The 21043-nt window shown below is 44.0% G+C and overlaps 1 protein-coding gene and 1 non-coding gene across 7 annotated transcripts in view; one reads left to right on the forward strand and one right to left on the reverse strand.

Moving 5' to 3' along the window:
• Positions 1-21043, reverse strand: part of LOC108032521 (homeobox protein prospero) — an 85927-nt gene that overhangs the window by 2067 nt on the left and 62817 nt on the right. For 5 of the 6 annotated variants that reach the window (XM_044094097.2, XM_050885431.1, XM_050885430.1 and 2 more), the window contains 10 exons: positions 11833-12472; positions 10980-11141; positions 5346-6174; positions 3840-5287; positions 3609-3782; positions 2208-3552; positions 1840-2025; positions 1463-1782; positions 1117-1396; positions 490-813 (listed from right to left, as the gene is read on the reverse strand). In XM_044094097.2, the coding sequence (XP_043950032.2) occupies positions 490-813; positions 1117-1396; positions 1463-1782; positions 1840-2025; positions 2208-3552; positions 3609-3782; positions 3840-5287; positions 5346-6174; positions 10980-11141; positions 11833-12472 (5708 nt within the window). The remainder of the gene's footprint in view (positions 1-489; positions 814-1116; positions 1397-1462; positions 1783-1839; positions 2026-2207; positions 3553-3608; positions 3783-3839; positions 5288-5345; positions 6175-10979; positions 11142-11832; positions 12473-21043) is intronic. The other variant, XM_017106360.3, reaches the window with a different exon arrangement.
• Positions 9401-9474, forward strand: Trnat-agu (transfer RNA threonine (anticodon AGU)). The gene has a single exon. It is a non-coding gene; the product is annotated as a tRNA-Thr (tRNA).

The raw sequence follows: 21043 nt of genomic DNA on the forward strand, positions 1-21043 counted from the left end.
GCAGCGACCAATATTTCATCGAAATTATCTAGCTCTTCATGTTCTAGTTTTTGTGGGTTCTTTGGGTTTTTTTTTTGGGATTTTTCTTATCGCTAACATTGTACAGGGGTATTAGATACAGCGAATGTTCTTTGTGGGGGTGCAGCGCCTGTATGCCAGATATTATGTACAGCTCCACCAACTTGCCTTATAAGGAATAGGTTAATTACAATGATCGTACAGTTACAGAAGAGATATATGTGTGGATGGGTTAGGGGTGTTGATACGTGTGGCTTCCAGCTTATATGTAGGTTTGTCTTTCAAATGTATTTACAGAATGCGCCCAAAAATTTTGATTTGCTTTACAATGCGTGGCAATGGATTATACAGCCATACATCTAGATATATATATACACAGAACTCAAGGCGGGGTGATTTGTACAGCGATCGCGTGAGAAATTTTAGATGATGGTTTGAGTTTCAGAGAGAGAGTAGAGCACACAGGCTTACCGGTCTGCGCGCGACCATAGAAATCATTCGCCTGCTGCGATGGCCCGTAGCCGCCCAGGGTGGCCCCATAGCTGCCGCCCCCGCCGCCCAGGCCAATGATGCCGTTGCCACCGCCGCTGCCCATGCCGCCCACGCCCATCATCGCCGGATGTGGATGTGGCGACATGCTCAGCCCGTTCATCAGCTGCTGCTGCTGCTGATGTTGCTGCTGGTGTTGCTGCTGCTGCTGCTGCTGTTGTTGCTGCTGCTGCTGCTGGTTGCCGGCGGCAGCGGAGCTATCAGTGGTGTTGCTGCCGCCCGGTGAGGAGCCAAAGCGTGGCGAGCCTGTTTTGGTTAAGCGGTTTTGGTTGGTTTCGTTTGGCTTTGATTAAAACTAGTTCAGATTATCATCAAGTGTGTGTGGTATGTGTTGTGTGAGAGTGTGTGTAAAGCTATCTAGGTATGTTCTTGAATGTTTAGTATGTGGATTAGGGGGTGCTTAGGTCACAAGAGATATGTCTCGCTACGCTAGTTGGGGTTCTCCCCCTTGCTTGCTCCTAGTACAACCTTTTTTCGTAATAGGTAAACTAAACGCCTAGTTCTCAGTTCTTGGGGTCATCCAGAACGCATCCCCGTAGTCTTCCTTACCTGGCAGATGTTGGGTGGCCTGCGGCACGCTGCCCTGCCGCTGCAGTCGCTGCAACTGTTGCTGCTGGAAAACGTTGATGTTGCCGCCGTAGGGGGACTGTGGACCGCCGAAACCGTCGGGCGTCGTGGCCCCGCCGCCGCCCTGGCCCTGGAACGAGTTCTGCCGCTGCAGAGCCGCCGCCTGGGCTGCCGGATTGCCGCCGGGTCCGACGGCTCCCGGGGAATTGAGGCCGCGTCTCTGGTTCTGTTGGTATTGACGCGCATTGAACGGATTCCCGCCCTACAGCGTGGTCATGGAATGGTGTTAATAGGTCTGCTTTGGCTGGTTCAAGTCTCAGACACTCACCTGCAGCTGAGCGATGAGCATGGGGTTGTGCTGCTGCAGCGTTCTGCCGGCGTTGCCAGCTGGAAGCGGACCGCCTGGTCCACCGCCTCCTCCTCCGCCAGCGCCCCACTGTTGTGGGCTATTCTGCATGCCCGGCGACTGCATGCCCGAGTTGGAGCCAAACGGCGTGTTCGAGCGTCCTCCATCGCCCACCTGTTGCTGCTGCTGCTGCTGGTAGACCAACTGTTGCTGCTGGGCATTGTTCTGTTGCTGTTGGCTGAGCTGCTGCTGCTGCTGCGGGGAGAGACGCTGGCCAGGCTGCGGGAACTGGGGGGCATAGCCTGGAGAAAACAGTATTTTATGTAATTGATTTCCAAAGAATTTTGAATTTAGCTCACCTTGATTGGGCTGCGGACTGTAGGGCGCGCTGCGACCCGGACTGAGCTGCTGCTGCATCAGGGTCTGAGCAAAGTTCGGACTGAGCTGGGCGTCTGAGGGCAGGTTGGTGCGGGATAGGGACACATTTGGAGCCACCGTTGTGTTCAGCAGCGAGCTAATGTTGTTCAAGCCCGCGTTCATGCCAGCTGAAAACAAGAAAGACAGTTAAATAACTATGTTAACATAAGCCTTAAGTTCAAAATATATGAGTCTAGACCTAGCTGTCACTTAAAAACATATTGAATGGGTATTAATTTAGCTCATAACTTTAAAAAAGTTATCCTATAATCCTGATTACAACCAAAAGTCAACATTCCCTGCTACTCACTGGCATTCTCGGGGACGAGTAACTGCTGCTTCTGCTGTTGTTGCAGCAATCGCTCCTTCTGCTGCGCGGCGGCCATCTGCTGTTGTTGCCGCATGTTTCGCAGTTGCTGCTGGGCGGGCAAGACCACGCCTCCCGGCGTGGCGACCGCGTTCATGGGACCACGTCCGCGGGCGGGATACATGGGCGGAGGTCGCTGGAAACCCTGATTTCGCATCGCTTCCATACGCTGCATGTGCTGGTTTTGCAGTTGCTGCTGCTGGTGTTGCTGCTGCTGCTGCATGTTGAGCATTCCCGGATAGGCAGGCGGCTGTTGCAGATGTTGCTGTCGCTGTTGTTGCTGCTGCTGCTGCTGGGCCAGCTGCAATGCCAGAAGCTGTTGCTGCTGCTGTTGTTGCTGGTGCTGTTGCTGCTGGCTCATCATCAGCTGCTGGGTTAGGTCGTTGCCAAAGGCCGTCGACTCGACGTCCTGCATCAGCGACTTCTGGATGTCGCTGATGGCCGAGGCCTCTGAGGGGGCATTCGTCACGATGGGAGCGTCATCCGGATAGTACTCCATAACGCTGTCCAGCAGCTTGGACAGCTCCGAGTCGCCATCGCCCAGAATGGCCGCCGCTGCTGCTGCCGCAGCCGCCGCAGCCGAAGTGGAGGCCGCTGTGGTAATTGAGGTAGTTGCTGTGGTCGCCAGCTGCTGTTGCTGGTGCTGGAAGGCCAGCTGCGGCGGCTGCAGTTGCTGTTGCTGCTGCTGCTGGCTGAGGTAGACATCGTTTGGCTGCTGTTGTTGCTGCTGGGAAGGAATGCCGGCGGCCTGTTGTTGCTGTTGCTGCTGTTGATGCTGCTGCTGTTGTTGCTGCTGCTGTTGCTGCTGCTTTCGGTTGCGGTTTGCAGCCGCCTTGGGTCCCGCGCTGCCAGCGCTAATGAGGTTGCCAGGTGCGGCCAGCGTACTGCTCACCGTGGAGCTGGTTATGTCCGGCAGCGTCTTCACCTGCAGCGGCTGCTCGGGATTGGGGGCTTTGGGTATCTTTGGCGGATTCTGCAGTAGCTTGGCCAACATCTTGTTCTGCGTACACAGTTTGCTGGGCTTGTCCTCCGACCGCTTGGCGGATGGGTCGTCGTCGGGCTCGTTCAGCGATCGCTTGCGGCTCAGCGACGGATCGCTCTGGATCTTGAGCATCGCCTTTAGAGCCTCGGTGCTCATGTTGCCGCTGGCACTGCCACGATGCATGCCATGGCCACCTCCGTCCGGATTCTTCAGCTGGCGCATCAGCTCGCTCTGTCGGGAGTTGTTCATGGAACCTGGACCATCTCCCGATCCACCATCATCGTCCTCCGACTTCTCATTGAGGAGCTGCAATTGGGCAAGTGTTCAGTAAGGGTTTGGTCCTCTCCATAGCAGGTACTCACCTTGAGCAGCATGGGGTTCTGCGAATTGCCTGCCTTGTGCAGCATACTGGAGTTGCCCACACCACGTCCCATCGAGCCCATGGGTCCGAACATGCCCAGCCCTCCAGGCTGGCCGCCCATCTTGAAGCTGCCGCCGGCGAGCTTCTCTTCGTCGGTGCCCTCCGGCTTGAAGTACTGAAAAATTGACCAGTTTATATCCAATCTTCCACTCCAATGGGTGTATGAACTCACCTTCTCATCATCACCCAATCCGCCCAGGCCGCCGGCCATGCTCTGCGACTTGGTCAGCAGGTGGCGCAATCGTTCCGAGGACTCCTGTTGCTGCTGCTGCTGCTGATGCGGCGGTGTTTGCTGCTGCTGCTGCTGCTGTTGTTGTTGCTGCTGCTGCTGGGAGAGCAACAAGCCTCCAACGCCGTTTGGCAACCCGCCGCCCATTAGGGGATTACTGCTGCTGCCGCTGTTGTTGTTGCTGACCTGCTGCTGGCTTTGCTGGACATCCTTCTCGGGCTTCACTTCGCCCGTCTCAAAGGAGTGGAAGTTGAAGCCAAAGTTGCCTCCGCCGGCGCTGGCATTTGACTGCGGCGAGGGCAGGCTGGCGGCGGACTGCGAGGAGAGCTGATAGGGCGTGGCCGGAGAGGCGCAAATAGCCGGACTGAATCCGTGTCCCGACGGAGGACGCGGCGTGCTGACTGGCGTTGCCACCGAGGCTCTCGAATTGGGACGCGAATCGGTCCAGGGTCCCACGCCGCCGCTGGGATCCAATTCGAATGAGGAATGTGCTGTAAAGTCGAAATCGAACGTATCGCTTCCGAATGTGGTATGCTCCGCGCCCGCTGGCGAAGCGGTGAACGCGTTAACCAACGAATTGGCCGAGGAGCTGGCGCCGGATCGCTGCTGCTGTTGCTGCTGCAGACCGCTGCCGTTGATAATGGCGCTGCTCATCAGTGGTCCGCCCACGCTCGTGGTCTGCGTGCTGTTGCCACCGCCGCCCTGCTGACCGCCGCCCACAAGTCCGCCCAGCAGATGGGTGGGCAGCATGCCAGAGGCCGCCGGCGAGGAGGAGGAACCCGAACCCGAACCGGTTCCCCCATGCAGGCCGTCCATGGAAAGGCTGCTGAGCAGGGAGCTGGCCAACGAGGGACTCGGCGCCATGGCGCACAGCTGGCCCAGGCCCAATCCTCCACTGCCCGCTCCCGTGTTGCTGCTGTTCATGTCGTTCTCCGAGTTGAGCAGCGTCTGCACGGACATGATGAAGTCGCCCTCGCCGGGCGTCTGGTTCAGGAACAGTCTCGAGTTGGCCTTCACATGGACATACACATCCGGGGCGCCCAATCTCAGGCGAAACGGCCGCGACACCACACTGGTGCCCGGACCAGCACCCGGCGAATTGGCGCTCACAGAGTCCTGGATGTCGCGCAGGTGCGACTTGAGCGTGGAGAGGTCGTGCGGATGACACAGGTCCTGCCAAAGGCGGCCCACCCACGTCTGCAGGTGCTGCTTGAACGGCTCCCGCAGAGCGGTGGCATCGAGGTTGAGTATTTTGCCATGGATGTCCAGCTTGAAGGTCATCTGCTCGATCGGCTGCTGCTGCACATGTTGCTGGATGTTGATCTCCAGCGGAGACTCATCCTCCGGCCGTGTGATCAGGCACAGCACCGAGCTGCTGGCATCGGCATCATCTGAAAGTGATGCGGTTTAGGGATTTGGTTTGGGTTTCTATGTCTTTCCCGTACTCACCCTTGACTGGAGCCGCTATGAGGACCACCTCCTCGTACTTGTCCTGATGGCCGGCCTGCCTCAGTGGCTTCTCCTCGAGGTTTGACGACGTCTGGGTGGCAGTGCGTGTGTCCTTGACTAGCATGCGCACCTTGGTGGAGATGCTGCGCTTCGACTTGCCCACCGCAGCTCCTCCACTTGCTCCTCCCTGGCCTCCCGCTCCGCCGGAACTGGAATTGGAGCCTGCGGACTGCTGGGAGGCGCTGCCGTTGTTCAGCTCCTCGAGATCGCCCCAAACGCCCGCGGAGGGGCCACTGGAACTGCCGCCCGGCCCGGCATTGCTGGCGGAGCTGCTGCCACCTCCGCCATTCGGATTGTACATGTTGTTGATGATCGGCTCTAGCTTGGTGTGATCCCCCGAGAAGAGGTACCTGTAGAGCGGCTGGTGGTACAGCTCCTGCTTCTCATAGCCGATCAGGTCGCGGATGTTCTGCGTGCAGGACTCAATGATGCCGTTGGCGTTCACCTGCAGCAGGACCCAGCCGACGCCGCTGATGTAGTGCTCGAGGGCCTCGAAGTACGCCGAGATCTCGGGCACCTGGCCGAGGAGCAGCGAGGGTTCCGGGAGCGGGGGTTCCGTCGACGAGACCTCGCCCTGTTGCACCGGATGGATGGAGCAGTTGTCCGTGGCGCAGCGGCTGCAGCGGGTTGAGGTTGCTTGTGGTTTGCTGGTGTTGTTGTTGTTGTTGCTACTGTTCGTGTTGTTGTTGGTCGTTGTCGCGGAGTTGTTGTTGTTCGTCGACGTGGAGGAAATATCACGGTTCTGGCCCTTGTCACAAATCTCACGGTACTGAAATGGAGAGTGATAAAGGGTGGAATCAAAATTATGTTATTAAACAGTTTATGATTTTAGTACAAAATTAAACTTTTTAAGCTCAAGATTTTTTTACTGTGAAAAAAGGTTTTAATTTAACAAGAAATATGATAAAATGCTCGAAACTTTAAAGAAAACTTATGATAGACTGATCTAGTTATGAATGTAAAATATTTAAAAGTTTATTAGACCTTTAAATCACCAAAAACAACGATTTTTTTAAAGCTGTAAGACAATATTATCTTAGTAGTCAAATATATTTTTTATTTTTCACTTGAATTCCTTAACATTTAAGGTAGAGATATTTCTTTTAGAGGAACTGCTACTGTATATTTCCGTGGCAACATAGAAAATGCCTTATCTTACAACCAAAATATATGTAAAATTAAATACTGTACTTTTTTAAAGGTCGAAAAAGTTTGTTTTAACTGGATTCTAAAGTCGTATTTCAGATACTGAGAAACTATAACTGTAGAGCAGTTCCGTGGCAATCCAGAAAATACCCCATGTTACAATTGAAATATTTCACTCGACTGGCAATTATTAATCCTGTGTTCTACTTTGCGACGAGCCTTATAAAGAGCCGACATCGCCGTCTCAGATCGCTCGCATCTGTGAGATACATATTGCGAACACAAAAACTTCATTCATATCGCGCCCACTTTATCGGTGACATTTAAGCTGCGATGATGCGGAAGCATCTGCATATTATGACACACAGGCAGCAATAATAATAATTATAGCATTATAGCACGAAGATCGGCACACTTTGTGTGTGGCGGAGTGAGTGCGGCAGAGGGAGACGGACACTGGGATGCATATGTATCTTAAATGGGCAACATCATTGTATTGACACAATGGGAGTGCAATAAACCGCCTTTTATCATATGAGGGTTCTATGCTTGTGTTATTTTTTACGCGCGCGTTTGAACAAGAAAGTCAATGACACTTGCGAAAAGCCCTGGTCTTAGTCAAATATTATTGTTATGGTTAGGACTTCGTTTTCCCTGCGATTTTCACGGCAGGCCTCCCACAGCCACCCACTCTCGCGCACTCTCTGCGAAGCGCCTCTCTCGCACACATGGCGATTCAAGGTCAGTCAACTTCAACTTCGCGTGGACAAATGTCAATGGCATTTCACTTTTGTTTTGGTTTCTCGGGGCTCCTCCTTGCCATTGGGGGTCTCGTTTTTTTTTTGTCCAATATTTACTGGGCCTTATCGGGCAGTCTAGGTGTCTAGGTGACTCAATTCGGGCCAAAAGGCGCAAATAACTTACTGAAAATCACAGAAACGCAGAAAAACAGAACACAGAACGTTCGCACAGGCACAAAGTTTCCGAAATACTAAGCACACATTTTTCGGATGCAATTGTGTTAAAAAACGCACAGCAACAACAACGCAGCACAACAACGAAGCTTCTTGGCTCTCTTTGCCAAAAAGCAAGCTTTCTCGCGCTCTCTCCCGCCACACTCTCTCCAGTTTTGTTTACCGGCCATGTGTTATCACACGGTGCACCTGTTTGTGTGCGGGTGGGTGTGTGTGTGTGTGGGTGGGAGAGCGGGCGAGCGGCAGGAGCAACAACAATTAAGAACAAAACAGAATGAAAGGCAAACGCAATCGCAATCGCAACTATGTGAAATTGCAAATAGCAGCTACGTAGCTACGTCATCGGTGCAAAAGCATTTCAAATCAGTTCGTTGATCTCCCAAAAACACACACACACGCGGAGAGCGGCAGAGAGAGCGAGCTTTTGTTGTTTGGAACTGGAAGGAAGCTTGACCAGGAAAAGTTGCTCCCGAACACGAATTTCGGGGTGAAGGCACTCCGAAAATATCAGTCAAATGATTAAGTAAACACTGCAACAACAACCGGGGCAACGGTAGCCGTTGCAAAGGCAACAACAAAGGCGCTCAGCGCGTGCACTCGCGAAAATGTCCAAAACGTGTCTGGCCTTATCTCTCGCCCGCCCCTCCCCTCCCCACCCCTCGCGCCAACCCGTCTCGAACTTCTTTTTGGCGCGCCGTGTGACCCATAGACTCTTCCGAAATGATCAAATCAGGTAAGTCGCCGCGAAAGATACAAGCCAGCAGCTGTGCAATGAAAAAGGGGTTTGTCAACACCCGTATCTCTCTGGAAAGAGCTGCGATCGAGTCATAAACAGCTTCAATTTAGGTTTTCGGGTTTCCATGCTTAAGGGTTTAAAGGAAGGAGTAAAATATCTGTCATATGTATGAAAACCCCATTTAGCTGCCTAAAACGTATAAGATATTTCATTATTTAGTCATGAAATATTTTGTAGCATACTCATATGGGAAGATGAGTTCATTTCAAAATCTTCTAAATGCTCATTAAGTGTTATAATTATTTGTTATTAATATTTTTGAACAAGATTGTTAATTTAATTAAAAAATTATTTAATTTTAAACATATTTTTGAACAATAATGCTAAATTAATTGATTTTAATATAATTAATCTTCAAGTTTTGAAAAGTTGGTGAATTAAAAATCTTTTTATGTTAATTAAATTAAGTATTTATTTAAATTTTAAAATATTTTAAAACAATAATTATAAATTAATCTTAGCAAGTTTTGAAAAGTTGGTAAATTTTGTATTTAATATATTGTGAAATAATAAATTTAATTGAATAAATTTATTACAGTAATTTTTAGTATGTATGATATATATTTTTTATATTTATTTTAGATATATTTTTTCCAAATCAACTGGTGTGCACTTTATAAATTTCCTTATGGCGAGGTATGTATACTATTCCATAAACAAACCTACCTAATAAAATAGGTTTTTAGAAAAGAAGAATGACCAAGAATTAATGCTCCTTAAATCTAAAAGCCTACCATTATATTTTCTAGCGAACATCTTTCCATCGAATTTAAAAATTTAAAAAAACTGAAAGATTGCTTTTCTATTACCGGAACTCTTAAAATATTTCTAGGTCTCTTTAGGGGTTCCCAAAAAACGTATCAAGTTAACCATCTTTCTCCAAAATTCTTCATCTTAAAGACTTCCTACCACATTTCGCCACAGTTCTTTTTGGCCTTTGTATTGGCTATTTCCGAGCGACGGGTCTATAAATAAAACCGCACACCTCGTCGAACCCAATCGCACAATCTGCGATAACACAGAGGTGGTGAAACGCGTCGAGTGAGGAAGTAGAACAAGTGGAACCGTCGACGCCAAGTGGCGCCGTGGCTTAGTTGGTTAAAGCGCCTGTCTAGTAAACAGGAGATCGTGAGTTCGAATCTCGCCGGGGCCTTTCCCATCCAGTTGGGATGTACTTTTTTCCAATATTCCTTTTTTATTTTTCAGGTCAACCAGCTAAGCGAGGTTGGCCAACAGAATCAATTGGATTAGCGCTCCAAATGAGCTGCGTTCGATCCCGCCGGTGGCCCTTATCATTAGGGAAAAGCCAACATGACACGAAAGCGTTTAATTCAATTATTTATCATGTATGTGGGCAGCTCGTGTGCGAGCTTGTTGCTCACTTTAATTGCATTTCATTGGCCCGATGAGAGTGGTTTTATTTCGCTTCCTGCCGCCTGGATTACAAAATGAAATTATGTGTTTTCTATTTTGGCGTTGGCTGTGCGCCGCATTTCATTTAAAAAGCCATTTGTTGGTTTTTGTCTTTTTCAGCTTTTTTCCCCGGCTGGTATTTTCGGTTTGTTCGGCAAAGCGTGGCGCTTGGCCCGAAGATAATTTGCATAATAAAGTGCTTAGGCTACCTGAAACCAATAAAAGAAATACGGCAACAACAGCCATAACGCCGCCTAAAACAACATACACAAAACCGCTGGCCGGGTCGGGCTATTGAAACATAAATAAATTTATGTAAATTAAATAAAAATATTAATTAAATTGTGTTGCGTCGGGGGCCAAATTACGTCAGCCAACTCTTCTTGGCCGGCTCTACGCCTCTCTTCTGCCCCTTCGCGAATTCTTTTAAGCTCTTTTTCGGCTGAGCTTTTAATTGCTTTTTAATTGGAACGCGTTTTTGGTTGCACTGGGAGAAACAGCACTACAATTGGGTGCAAGTGTTAAACTAAAATAAGGTTTCAAATTCAATAAACCCCAACATTTTCAAGGAGTAAAAACTATATTTAGTTTAAGATTACTTCAGCGGTCGATAGCATCGCATTAAGCGGGCATGAAATATAACTCTGCCTGGGCTCTGTCTCCACACGTACAGTATACTTGGTTTTGAAAATAGGATTTAAATCCAGCATAACCCTAGATTCCAGGGGGTTTTGTAAAAAAATTGTGAGTTTTTTGGCTTATAAATATTAAAAAATAAATAAATTACTTGAAATTACTAGAAAAAGATAATTCAACTTCAGTTATCAGGCCCATCAATATTAAAAAATAAATAAATTAATAGACTGCCTATAATACATCTCCATACTCAAATATTTATTAGGAAAAGATGATGCTATTTCTCTCCGTGCACAAAAAATATCAAAAAGAAGGCGACTTGGCCGAAGTGGCGGGGAAACTGCATGGAAATTACATTGGGGAATTTCGCTCGCTTGTGTTTTTGTGGTGTAATTGATCATTTGGTATTCCGGGCAGGCCAGTGGAATCGACTGGCCAAGTCCACCAAGTCAGTCATTCCCAGGGTGTTATAACAACTTGTATTGCTTTTTTACGGTAGCTGGTCGCGTTTCGGGCTTATTAGGTTCGTTTGATGAGCTTGTGCATTGGGGTCTTGCCGGTAATTAACTTGTATGCGTGGGGGAGTGGCTATAGCAATAGATTCCTTACCGTTCGAACCACCTGGTTTAGTATAGCCGCCTTGTCCGGTTTCGTTGAGGTCATATCTCCACGCTTGTTCAGCGTCAGTATCTCCGACAGCTGCTCGATATATCCGTTCTCCGCCTCGCGACGTCGCTTCTCATTGTTGCATTTGTTGATTTGCGATTGGGGCTGCAAGGGACACAAAATGAATATTTAATATTTCAGGTAGGTTAAGCGTGACCTCTCAATTCATATTCATTTTGAACATTATACTATCTTTATCTTATCTTAATCAAAAACGTATACGAACATCAACGGCTTAATAAACATTTTTAATGATTTTGTAAATTTAAAGAAAAATTTAAATGTTTAGAGTAAGGTTAGTAAAGTAAAATAAAAGAAAAAGTAAAAAAAATATTATATCGAAAATTGTTTTTTAATTATGGTCTTTTAATTTATTAATGACTCTACTTCATACAATTTTCAGAGCCAGGGGATTTTTTAATGTACCTTTTGAATCTTCAACTGTTTAGTCCTGATTTTAATTCATAATTTTGTATCTTACTTTAATTTGTACAATTATACAGTCCTTAAAATGCAATTATAGTAATATGACAATGGGGCGTATACGCAATTTTTTATCTAACTTTCTCCTTTTTTACGGAATTATTAAAGATCACAAGACTTATCCTAAAATTTTGCCTAATATAGTGAATTTGTTATAAAAAATGAAAGCTATCTTAAGCATGTATATTTTGTAGAGGCCGAGGAACATTTTTTGTCTAGCTAACCATGACTTCGTAAAACCACTCCACTAAGTAAGTCGAAAGTTGGGCATGCTTCATGAGACCTAAGCGGGACTTCCCCCGGCGAAACCTACCAGGTTAACCTTTGCATCCTTCTTGCTCCGTATCTTCTGGCGGGGCGTCGCTGAGTTGGCAGAGTTGGCTGAGATCGGCGAAGCCACCGCGTTCATAATGGCAGCGGATCGCTGCAGGGCAGCTTCAAGATTGGCCGTTCGTGCGGCAGCGGTGGCCACCACCTTGTTTTGTATGGAGCGCTGCGAGATGATCTGCTGCTGCAACTGCTGCTGGTAGGCCAACTGCTGGTGCTGCTGCTGCTGATGGTGTTGCTGCTGCTGCTGGTGTTGCTGCTGCTGCTGGAGTGTTAGTGCCGCTGCTGTCGAGGCGCCGGCCACGCCCCCACCAGCACCAGCGCCGCCTCCACTGGCTGCCGTCGCGCGCTGCAGCGGATGCGTTCCGGGCGCCAGTCCGTGGTGCAGGCCGCTCAACAAGTTGCTGCCGATTCCGCCGCCGGCCGATGATAGAGTAACGGCTGCTGTGGCAGCGGCCGGCGATGAGCGCGGCAGGTTGCAGACCGATATGTTGCCGCTGTTGTACTTGCTGCTGCTGCCGGTGGCACTAGTGCTGCTGCTGCTGCCGCTGCTGCTGCTGCTGGTTGAGGTCGCTGGATTTGATGTACCTGAGGCCCAATGATCTGGTAAGTCACTTGGGCTAAGCCTGCAACGGAAGAGGTTAAAGGAGAAATTAGAGAAAGGTTTGGAATTAGAGATATCAAATATCTAATTATTTGTATTAGGTAAGGTCTTCACGCAGAAAACAAAATGCCAAAATTCGGGTAGTAATATTTCCGAATCAATTTAAATAATTTTCTAAGAGCAGGCCTACACTCAAAAGACTTTTGAGAATATATTGCCTAAAAACATAGTTTAACAAATATTAACTTATAATATTATATATAAAAATAGTATTATTATAAAAACACGAGTGCTATGGATTAAGGTAACAGCTCCCGAATTTTTTGTTCTTAAGTTTTATCCACTCAAGAATATTAAAGTATTTCAAGACCCTTTTCATTGTTAAAAGATTTTCTTTAAACTTTAAAACATTTTAATACATATGTCATCGAGGTATTGAACTGCAATTAAGTAGTTTCAACTGACTTATTTTTTTCCCTTATATGATTTAAAATTAAGTTAGTGCTAAGCAAATTGGAAGGTAATTGTTTTACTTTCGAAAAATCCCTGAATTTAAAAAAGAAACTAAATATGAAGGAACACACCGCTGGTGTAAGCCTTGACTTTGGGCTTAGGCCGGCTTGTGCGGCTCGGCCTTGCACTCTTATCAGAATGTAAAATTTCCTATGCCTTCTATTCTGTTCTATTTCCCTTACATTTAACTCGTTTTATTTTGCTTAATGTGCTGCCTCAATTACGCTTTATTGCCTAATTAATTTGCATTTGAGGAGCGCAGAAACACCGAGAACAATTAGCTGCTTGTGTGGTTAGCCTTTGAGTTCAGCTCAGCTGTGGTTAGCTTGAAAAGCTGATAATACTTGTAATATATAATACCTTAAGATACGAAAGGAAACTATTTATATTAATTTATAAAATCAATAATTGTAGCTATTGAATTTTACACAACAGAAACCTTTGGTATTCCTCTGCGTTTGTAAAGCTAGCCCTTGCAAAGATATTTTCCAAATATTTATATCGGAAAGGTTAAATTCTCAACAATTTTGCCTTATTAGCCTTGAGGTTTCACTTGCCAATCTCGACTATTTCCACGAGCAGCATTCTATCCTCATTGCCCGAAAACGTACATTTTTCCTGTGGAATGTGACATCTTCATTTGGTACTGGGCTAGCCACTTCAAAGGATGCTGAGATATGTTCCTTGTTTTCCGCACAAACTTAATCATTTGTTAGCTGGGATTTTGGCAAGTATTTCGGGGCGGTGGTGACCCCGACTATTGCCTTTGGGTTGCCGCCGCAACGTGAGTCAAATTAATGCTGTCAGCTTTGTACTGGGTTTTTGGATCCCGCAGCCGGTTTAGAACCCGGATTTCAAGTGGTCATAATGGCCATTATTCTTGCTGTTGCCCTGCTGTTTGGTTCCCTCCCTTCCCAACAATTTTATTTGGGCTCTTTCATGTCAGTTTTCATTTGGTTGGGTGATTAATTGCGTATTTTAGTGGCTTAAAGTCCGGAATAAATTACTTTTTTTTGCAAACCTCGCGACACATGACGAAATGTTTTTGCCGGAAACAAAAATGGATTTGAGGGAAATATGTTTAATCCAAGAATACAAGGGAGTTCATCAATCCGATTGCAGTAAACTACATTTATTCTACCCCTTTTCCCGGACCGCATTCACCTCGGAGACGCACTCAACCAGTTGAGCGTGAAGCCTTCAGTCCAAATTGAGGACCACCCGGTGCAGTAACTGCTCCTTATTTTGTTCTTCCACTTTTTAATTACATTATATGCATAATGAAGAGAACCCCAGAGACTGGGGAGCGGGTAGGAACTGGGGGCTGCCACAAAATAATTACAGACAACTGGACATGATGGGGAGATGTAATCAGCGCAGAGAAGGAAAAATACGAAAAACTAGAATTGCGAGGTAGTTTCGGTCACCAATGGTCAAAATACACGGGTAAAAATATTCGTTCTATGACAGATAAGCTTGAAAGTGAAGTTAAAAAGAGCACTTTTTGGAAACCCTAAAACTATTTATGGTGGTGGTATATATTTGGTACAACAATTAATTGCTATAGGAAACAAAAAATATTGAAAAATGCTAGAACCTACAAAAACTCTACTTGAGTTTTAATTTTTAAAGAATTTTTTAACATTTTCCTACAGTCAGTTAAAATATTGGTGTCGTTGTTTTTATTTTAAGTAATAAATTAATTTATTTAAAGCCAGTTTTATTACTCAGGATGACGAATAGAATCAGAATTACACGAATAAAATTGTATGTAGAATTGTTGTAATATAAAGATTACAAATTCGACGAAAAATGTATCTTTTATGTTAATTTAACATTTAACATTTTTTTGAAGGTAGTCTTATTTAATTTAATATGGCACCGTCCAAGGATCTTAAAAACTCCTTAGATAACACAAATGAAAGGCATCTCTTAGCTGAATATTATATTCTAAAATCTGATACTTCCTCAAAATTTTCACAAAATGCAAATGTCTTATTGAGGGTATACAAAAAAGTGGGGGAGCTGCGATGGCCGGACCGTTGGGCGCCAAAATGAGTGACGTACTCTGGCGTACCTCTGGTGCCTCGTTTTCCCCCTGACAAGCGCAATAATTGTGCGAATTCTTTGCGCTGCTGCTTCTGTTCGTGGCTGGCTTTTTGACAGGGCGACACTTAAATGTGGCAGCCCGCTATGATCATAATCATCCACAACGGCCACATTCCCATCCGATGCTCTATCTCCATCTGCGCCACACAGGGCGTATGATTGACGCGCTTAATTAAGGCAGCCAGAAAAGAGCGAAACGGAGGCGAATAGCGTACATTAATGAAATTACAATTAATGCAGTAGGTCTTGCGCTGTTTGTGCCTTTTTTTGTTGATTTGTTGGGCTTATCAATTCGCACTTTGCTGCTGGGGCCCTCAAACTGCCTCTCTGTTTTGCCATTTTGCCATTTTCGCCATTTTATCGTCATGAGCCGGGGGGCAACACATCGTATTTATAGGCAAACAACCAAGTAAACGCAAAGTGAGAGAGAAAACAGAGGCTAAAATAGACTAAACTTTCGAACCAAAGCAAAACAAACATTTTGACTCAAAGTGACAATGGAAATCACTTGTTTGAACATCGGGAAATGAGCTGAGGGGTTGGGAAAACGCAGATCTTAATGGGTCGTACGACTGAAAAGTGAATCTGCGCCAATTCACCAAGGACAAATAATGCATTTCACTTTCTAGAAAGGCCAAAAGTTCAATGTTACTTTCCTTCGACAATGCATTTCTAGCGTTTCTAGAAACTTAAAGTAATTTTTAAAACACATAAACATAATATATGTTGTTATTATTTGTTTAATAATAATTATATATATGGTTATTGATTGATTAAAATAAAAATTGAATGGATTTAATATATTACGTAATTGTGAAATAAGCTCTGTTGCCCTGTTTTATCACCGCTGTCAATAAAATTCCAACGAACTCATATAACAACCTGTCGGCAGCAATGATTCCCCGAATGTTCTGGCAATGATTTCACCCTACCTCCGCTTTCCAACTCTTTGATGATGAATTTGCATACCAATGGAGACTTAACCCACCGGCAAGGTCGTTCCATTTCACATGAATCACAGTCAACAGCAGAATGTAAATGGAATTAAAGTATAGAGAAAACAAATTACTCATTATATTTAATGTTGATTGTTATGTCAAGCTGAATTTGAAATTTTCGGCTTTTTTGAGCTTTTATTTACACCTTTGCCAGAGCTTAGGCAAATTGAGTCACGACTCACGTGATGATGATGATTATTATGGAGTGTATGCTGTGCAATTCAAAATCGCATCACTCATACGCACCGCGTGCCCAGAAAACCCGGGAACCAAAAAAACGGCAAACAATCCTCAGGGGTAAAGCTTAATAATTTATTTTTATTTTTTAATCTTTTATTTTTGTGGTTTTGGAAGGTCTACGTGATGGTCGACTTGTCGGCACAAGCTTGGATTATGCCTTTTTATATTATTAAAAAAAGCAAATAATGATAAATAATAATTTATCTAAAATTTTACATACCCTATTTTTATTTTTTATTCATTTTCATTTCGAAAAAAAATGGTTTTACTTTCTGATAAGGGAGGAGTTTAATGATGAATAATAATTTTTCTAAAATTATACATTAGCTAAGCTTTTTCATTAGATAGCAGCCTGCAGTTAATCACTTTGCACCTTTTTTACATTTTATAACATTTTTCTGTCACAGATAAGAAATTGATTGGTGTGCAATTGTGAATTAATTTCGGCAAATGTTGAAATTAAGAACGAATTATTTTTTTATCAGCAAAAAAATGCAAGTTGGATTAGAATTTTGATAAAGCTATTCGAATCTTAAATGTGACTTTTTACTTTGCCTTATAGCACCCCTATATATGGCTAAAAAAAAGCATTATTATAAAAAAAAAAAATTCGTAAGCCAATTAAATTTTGATTGTTATTTTTATTTTATTTGGAATGTCATTTGCACTGACTCACATTTTGATTCACTTCCGCATATTCAGCAGTATCCTTGACATCAATCGCAAAAACATTTTGTAAATATTTTGTGTCTGTTTATTTGTGCCTGCGGAGTTGGGTTTCTATGGAATTTAAATGGCAACCTGCTCAAAATTGCTGATTCATCCTGACTAACCCAAATATGCGGGTTAGCTTGTGAAGTAAGGTCACCTTACTTGGGGGATTCCCAGGGGTGTGCGATAAGAGAGAGATATCTGAAGTTTTTGCTGCATTTTAGGTGGAGAGATCCAGTTAGGATGAAATGTATCTCAAAAGTCTAGGCAAGAGCAGTTTTAAAAAATAATCTTGCAATGAATTTAATAAAGATATATTTCCTTGTAGTTGAAATTCCCAATCTATATATTTTTTTTGTTTTATTTGTATATATTTTATTTTAATTTATAAGGACCCTTTGGTTTTCAAATGGGAACTACAATTTCCTTCTGAAATCATTTAAGCCCAACTTAACCCCTGTTTAATGCACAAGTAGACTCGTATTCTACCGTGAGAGCTTTTGTTGACTTGTCTCAGCCTGACTGCGAGCTGCCATTTGCCATAGCCAGAGACCTGTGCACTTGTTTAAGCCAAGTTAACTAAGTCTAGCCTGGTCTACACCCCCTCACCCCTCGACAGCCCCGTTTGCTCAGCTGCCTTTGTATTTTCCGAACTGTTGTGTGTGGGTAAGCCTGCATTTTTAGCAAACTAATTGTGTGAATAAAACATATGTTCGGTTCGGGTCTCTCGGCTCCGAGAGATACAATAATGCTCTCGGTCCGCTGTTTCTGCTTTTTGTGGGTCGCTCTCGGCTACAGTCATTGCTACAAATAATAAAGTGGGTCATGGATGAAAGAAAAAGCGTTTTATAAAGTGGGTCATGAATTTTGTTTCACTCACGTTCAAGTGTATTTCGATTGCCGCTCGCCGTTGTTGTTGTTTTCGCGGCTGGTGGCTGATTTTTTATATATTTCTTTACATATACTTTGTTGCAAAAAAGCATACTCAAGTTGATATTTGATAAATTGTATGATTCAGGTTTTGTCTGACGGCGCCTGCCGCAGTCTATTTCGGTTTGGGGAAGCATTCATTTATTTCCCACATATTTTTGATCTTGAAAATGAAGCTACGCGACATAAATTAAATGCCCAATTGGGACATAAAGTGTCTCAAGAATACCAAAGTGTTTCTTTACTATTTTTTGGAATTTTCCTTTTTTTGTTACTTTTCAGTTGAATAATTATTTTGGACTTCATGAATCAGTTTCAATCGGGCGAGAGAATTAATTGGCATTGATTTATGTGACACATACTTAAATTATTTTTATTTATTTTTTATTATCTCCTTCGCATGTTGTGCGCTTAGCCACTTTAATTGCCCCATCAAAGAGCTCTGTGGGTGGGGGGGTTCGAAAGACTTGTGCCATCTGCTACACTTTCTCTGACTAATTGCCAACTCAGGCATTGACAGTTTTCACTTTCCAATCGACGCCATCAAAATAACACTGCTGAATAGCGTTGTGAAAGGCGAACCAATTTGTGTAATAAAAATAGTTGTCAAATTGAACGATTTGAGAAACTATGGTGTACAAGAATTTTGACATAATTGTTTAATCGCTTGTAAATACCCGATTATCATGGCCAGGGGTGTTTAAATGGGGTTTGCCTGGTAAGACATGATAAAGCTGTATTTAAATAAATATTATGATAGTACCCATAAAAGAGGTAGCTTCAATCAAATTAAAGTGAGTATAAACTTAGTTTAAGCTACGGCATTCCAAGAATACCAATCATACTGTGGCTGTAATTGCTTCCACTTCGAAACCCATTTCACCGAGTGTGTAATCACCCCTTGCTTGGCCCACCATTTCACTTCTCAGGCAATTTATTCGATATGACCGGCCCGGGGCCGTGGTCTATTATATCAGAACTGTAACTGAATGATTCAATAGACAGTAACTACGGCAATCTACGGATGATAACATCTAATGAGCGGACGAGCGACTATACAATGGGCGACCTTCCCCCAGCATATTTCCCCGTAGAGACCCCTCCCGAACCGACCTTATAGACCAGAAGCCTCTCTCTTTCCGGCACATTTTCCGTCCCGGCTCTCGAGTGTTTCACCTGTCGACTGAATGCACTCTGCCGTAGCTGCGGTTGTTGTTGCTGGGCCGTCTATGTCGGCGAAATAATGTCAGTGGGTCAGAGTCGATTTAGCATTTTGCAGTTGTTGCTGCTCTCGCCACGCTGCACTTGTTTACGTTCTGTGGGTAAGGTTAGCTCATAAGCGGCTGCAACAGCTGTTTAAGCCCCCAAAACCTTACCATACGATCCTACTTAGCCGAGAAGCGATTCCGTGATATCTGGGCTAAGGCTGGGGAGTAAGGTTCCACAGAACTTGGTACGGGTTTCGGTAGTTTTTGCCTTCTGTGCTAAGAAATGGCCAAGTCCATTGCTGCACGTGCCGACATATCGGGCATATGCATATAGACGATGCCATTGGTATAATCAGCGCATTTGTATGCAATCGTTTGGATCGGCGAAGTAAACAATTTTTGGGAGTATCCCCAAGATTTATGGCGGTTTGAATTGCGGTGGTAACATTACAACTCTTTGAGAAAGCGTGCTTGGAAATATTTTAAATATTTAAGTTAAATTACTTTACAATATAATTCAATGGAAAACTTTTAAAATACATAAGTATTTGAGTAAGAAATGTATGAAACATGGTAATTTCCTAAGCTCTGCATAAAAAAAAATATTCTAAAAATATTCCTGACGTCAAATATATTAAGTAGATAACTCCATTCTGATCTCGTAATATTCAAAGCCACGTCATGCTTCTGAAAGTCCCACACGGATCGACTTATGATGTGTCAAATAATTTAATTAAAACCTTCGGCTGTCCTACAGCCGCGAACGCACTTTACAATCAAATATAGTATGTGTGCAAGTGTGTTTAATCTTTGAGCAATCTCTCAAGTTGATTTCCTCTACCTTGTTGGGGCTGTCTTGGCTGCGTTTCAATGAAATCCCTGCCAGACTGCAAAAATGTAATTTATGAGTAAATAAAATTTATAAAGCTAACCTTCAAAATGCTGTTGCTGGGTTTGTTTTTTCGACTTTTGTTGCTGCCTTTGCGCACTTTGCATTTTGTTTACATGTCGCAGGCAAGAGTTTTAACGACGGAGACTAAGGTGAACCGGAGCCCACTGTCCAGCAGTACGCTTTCCTACCTACGGCATTTCCTTAATTGCGTGCACCTTCGATTCGCGTGCATTACTCACCTGTAATCAGAAAGAGAGAAATGCGGTTAGCACATGTGGAAAAGGGTTGATAAAGCTTCGAGATAGGCTAGATTTAGGGCTATAATTGTATTAATATTTATAAAGTTAACGGCTAAGGCATAAACCTTTTCGCAGGGTTACAGGGGTGATTTATAAACCTGGCTTCAATGTAATATATTTTAAAAGATAAATATTGAGAAGTAATTTTGTATAAGTTCAAAAAATAGGGAGGTATCTACTAATATGTTGGCGATATAGATTTCATGATTTCATAAAAGCTTGATATGAATGTGATAAAAAAAGTATCAAAGCAAATATTACATATTTTTAATAGGGAAAATGAATCATGTAAATTCATTTTATCGCTAATGAGTGAAAAAAAAACAACTTTTTTAAGTTAAGACGTTTTCATGTATTTATATCGATCTGGCAACACCATTTCAATAAAAGCGTGATATCGCCATCGCATAAACGCATTATATATGTAAGTATTTTTACTTACATATATATGAATTACATAAAATAGTTCTTTATATTATAAAAAAAAATTATTAATCAATTTTTCCAGTGAATTGCGACACTTTTTTTACCCAAAAAATATATATATTTCGTTCAATTAAAATTCCCGTATCGTATTACCCTATTCGCCAAGTTTACCCAGGCCATGAGGGCCACTTTGGTTGTCTGGCTGGCTCGAATTCCACTAGGCTCCCGGCAGTTGGTAGGCCTCTGATCCTAGTTCAGGACCTAAAT

Source organism: Drosophila biarmipes, chromosome 2L (assembly GCF_025231255.1).
Source record: "Drosophila biarmipes strain raj3 chromosome 2L, RU_DBia_V1.1, whole genome shotgun sequence".
Taxonomy (NCBI): domain Eukaryota; kingdom Metazoa; phylum Arthropoda; class Insecta; order Diptera; family Drosophilidae; genus Drosophila; species Drosophila biarmipes.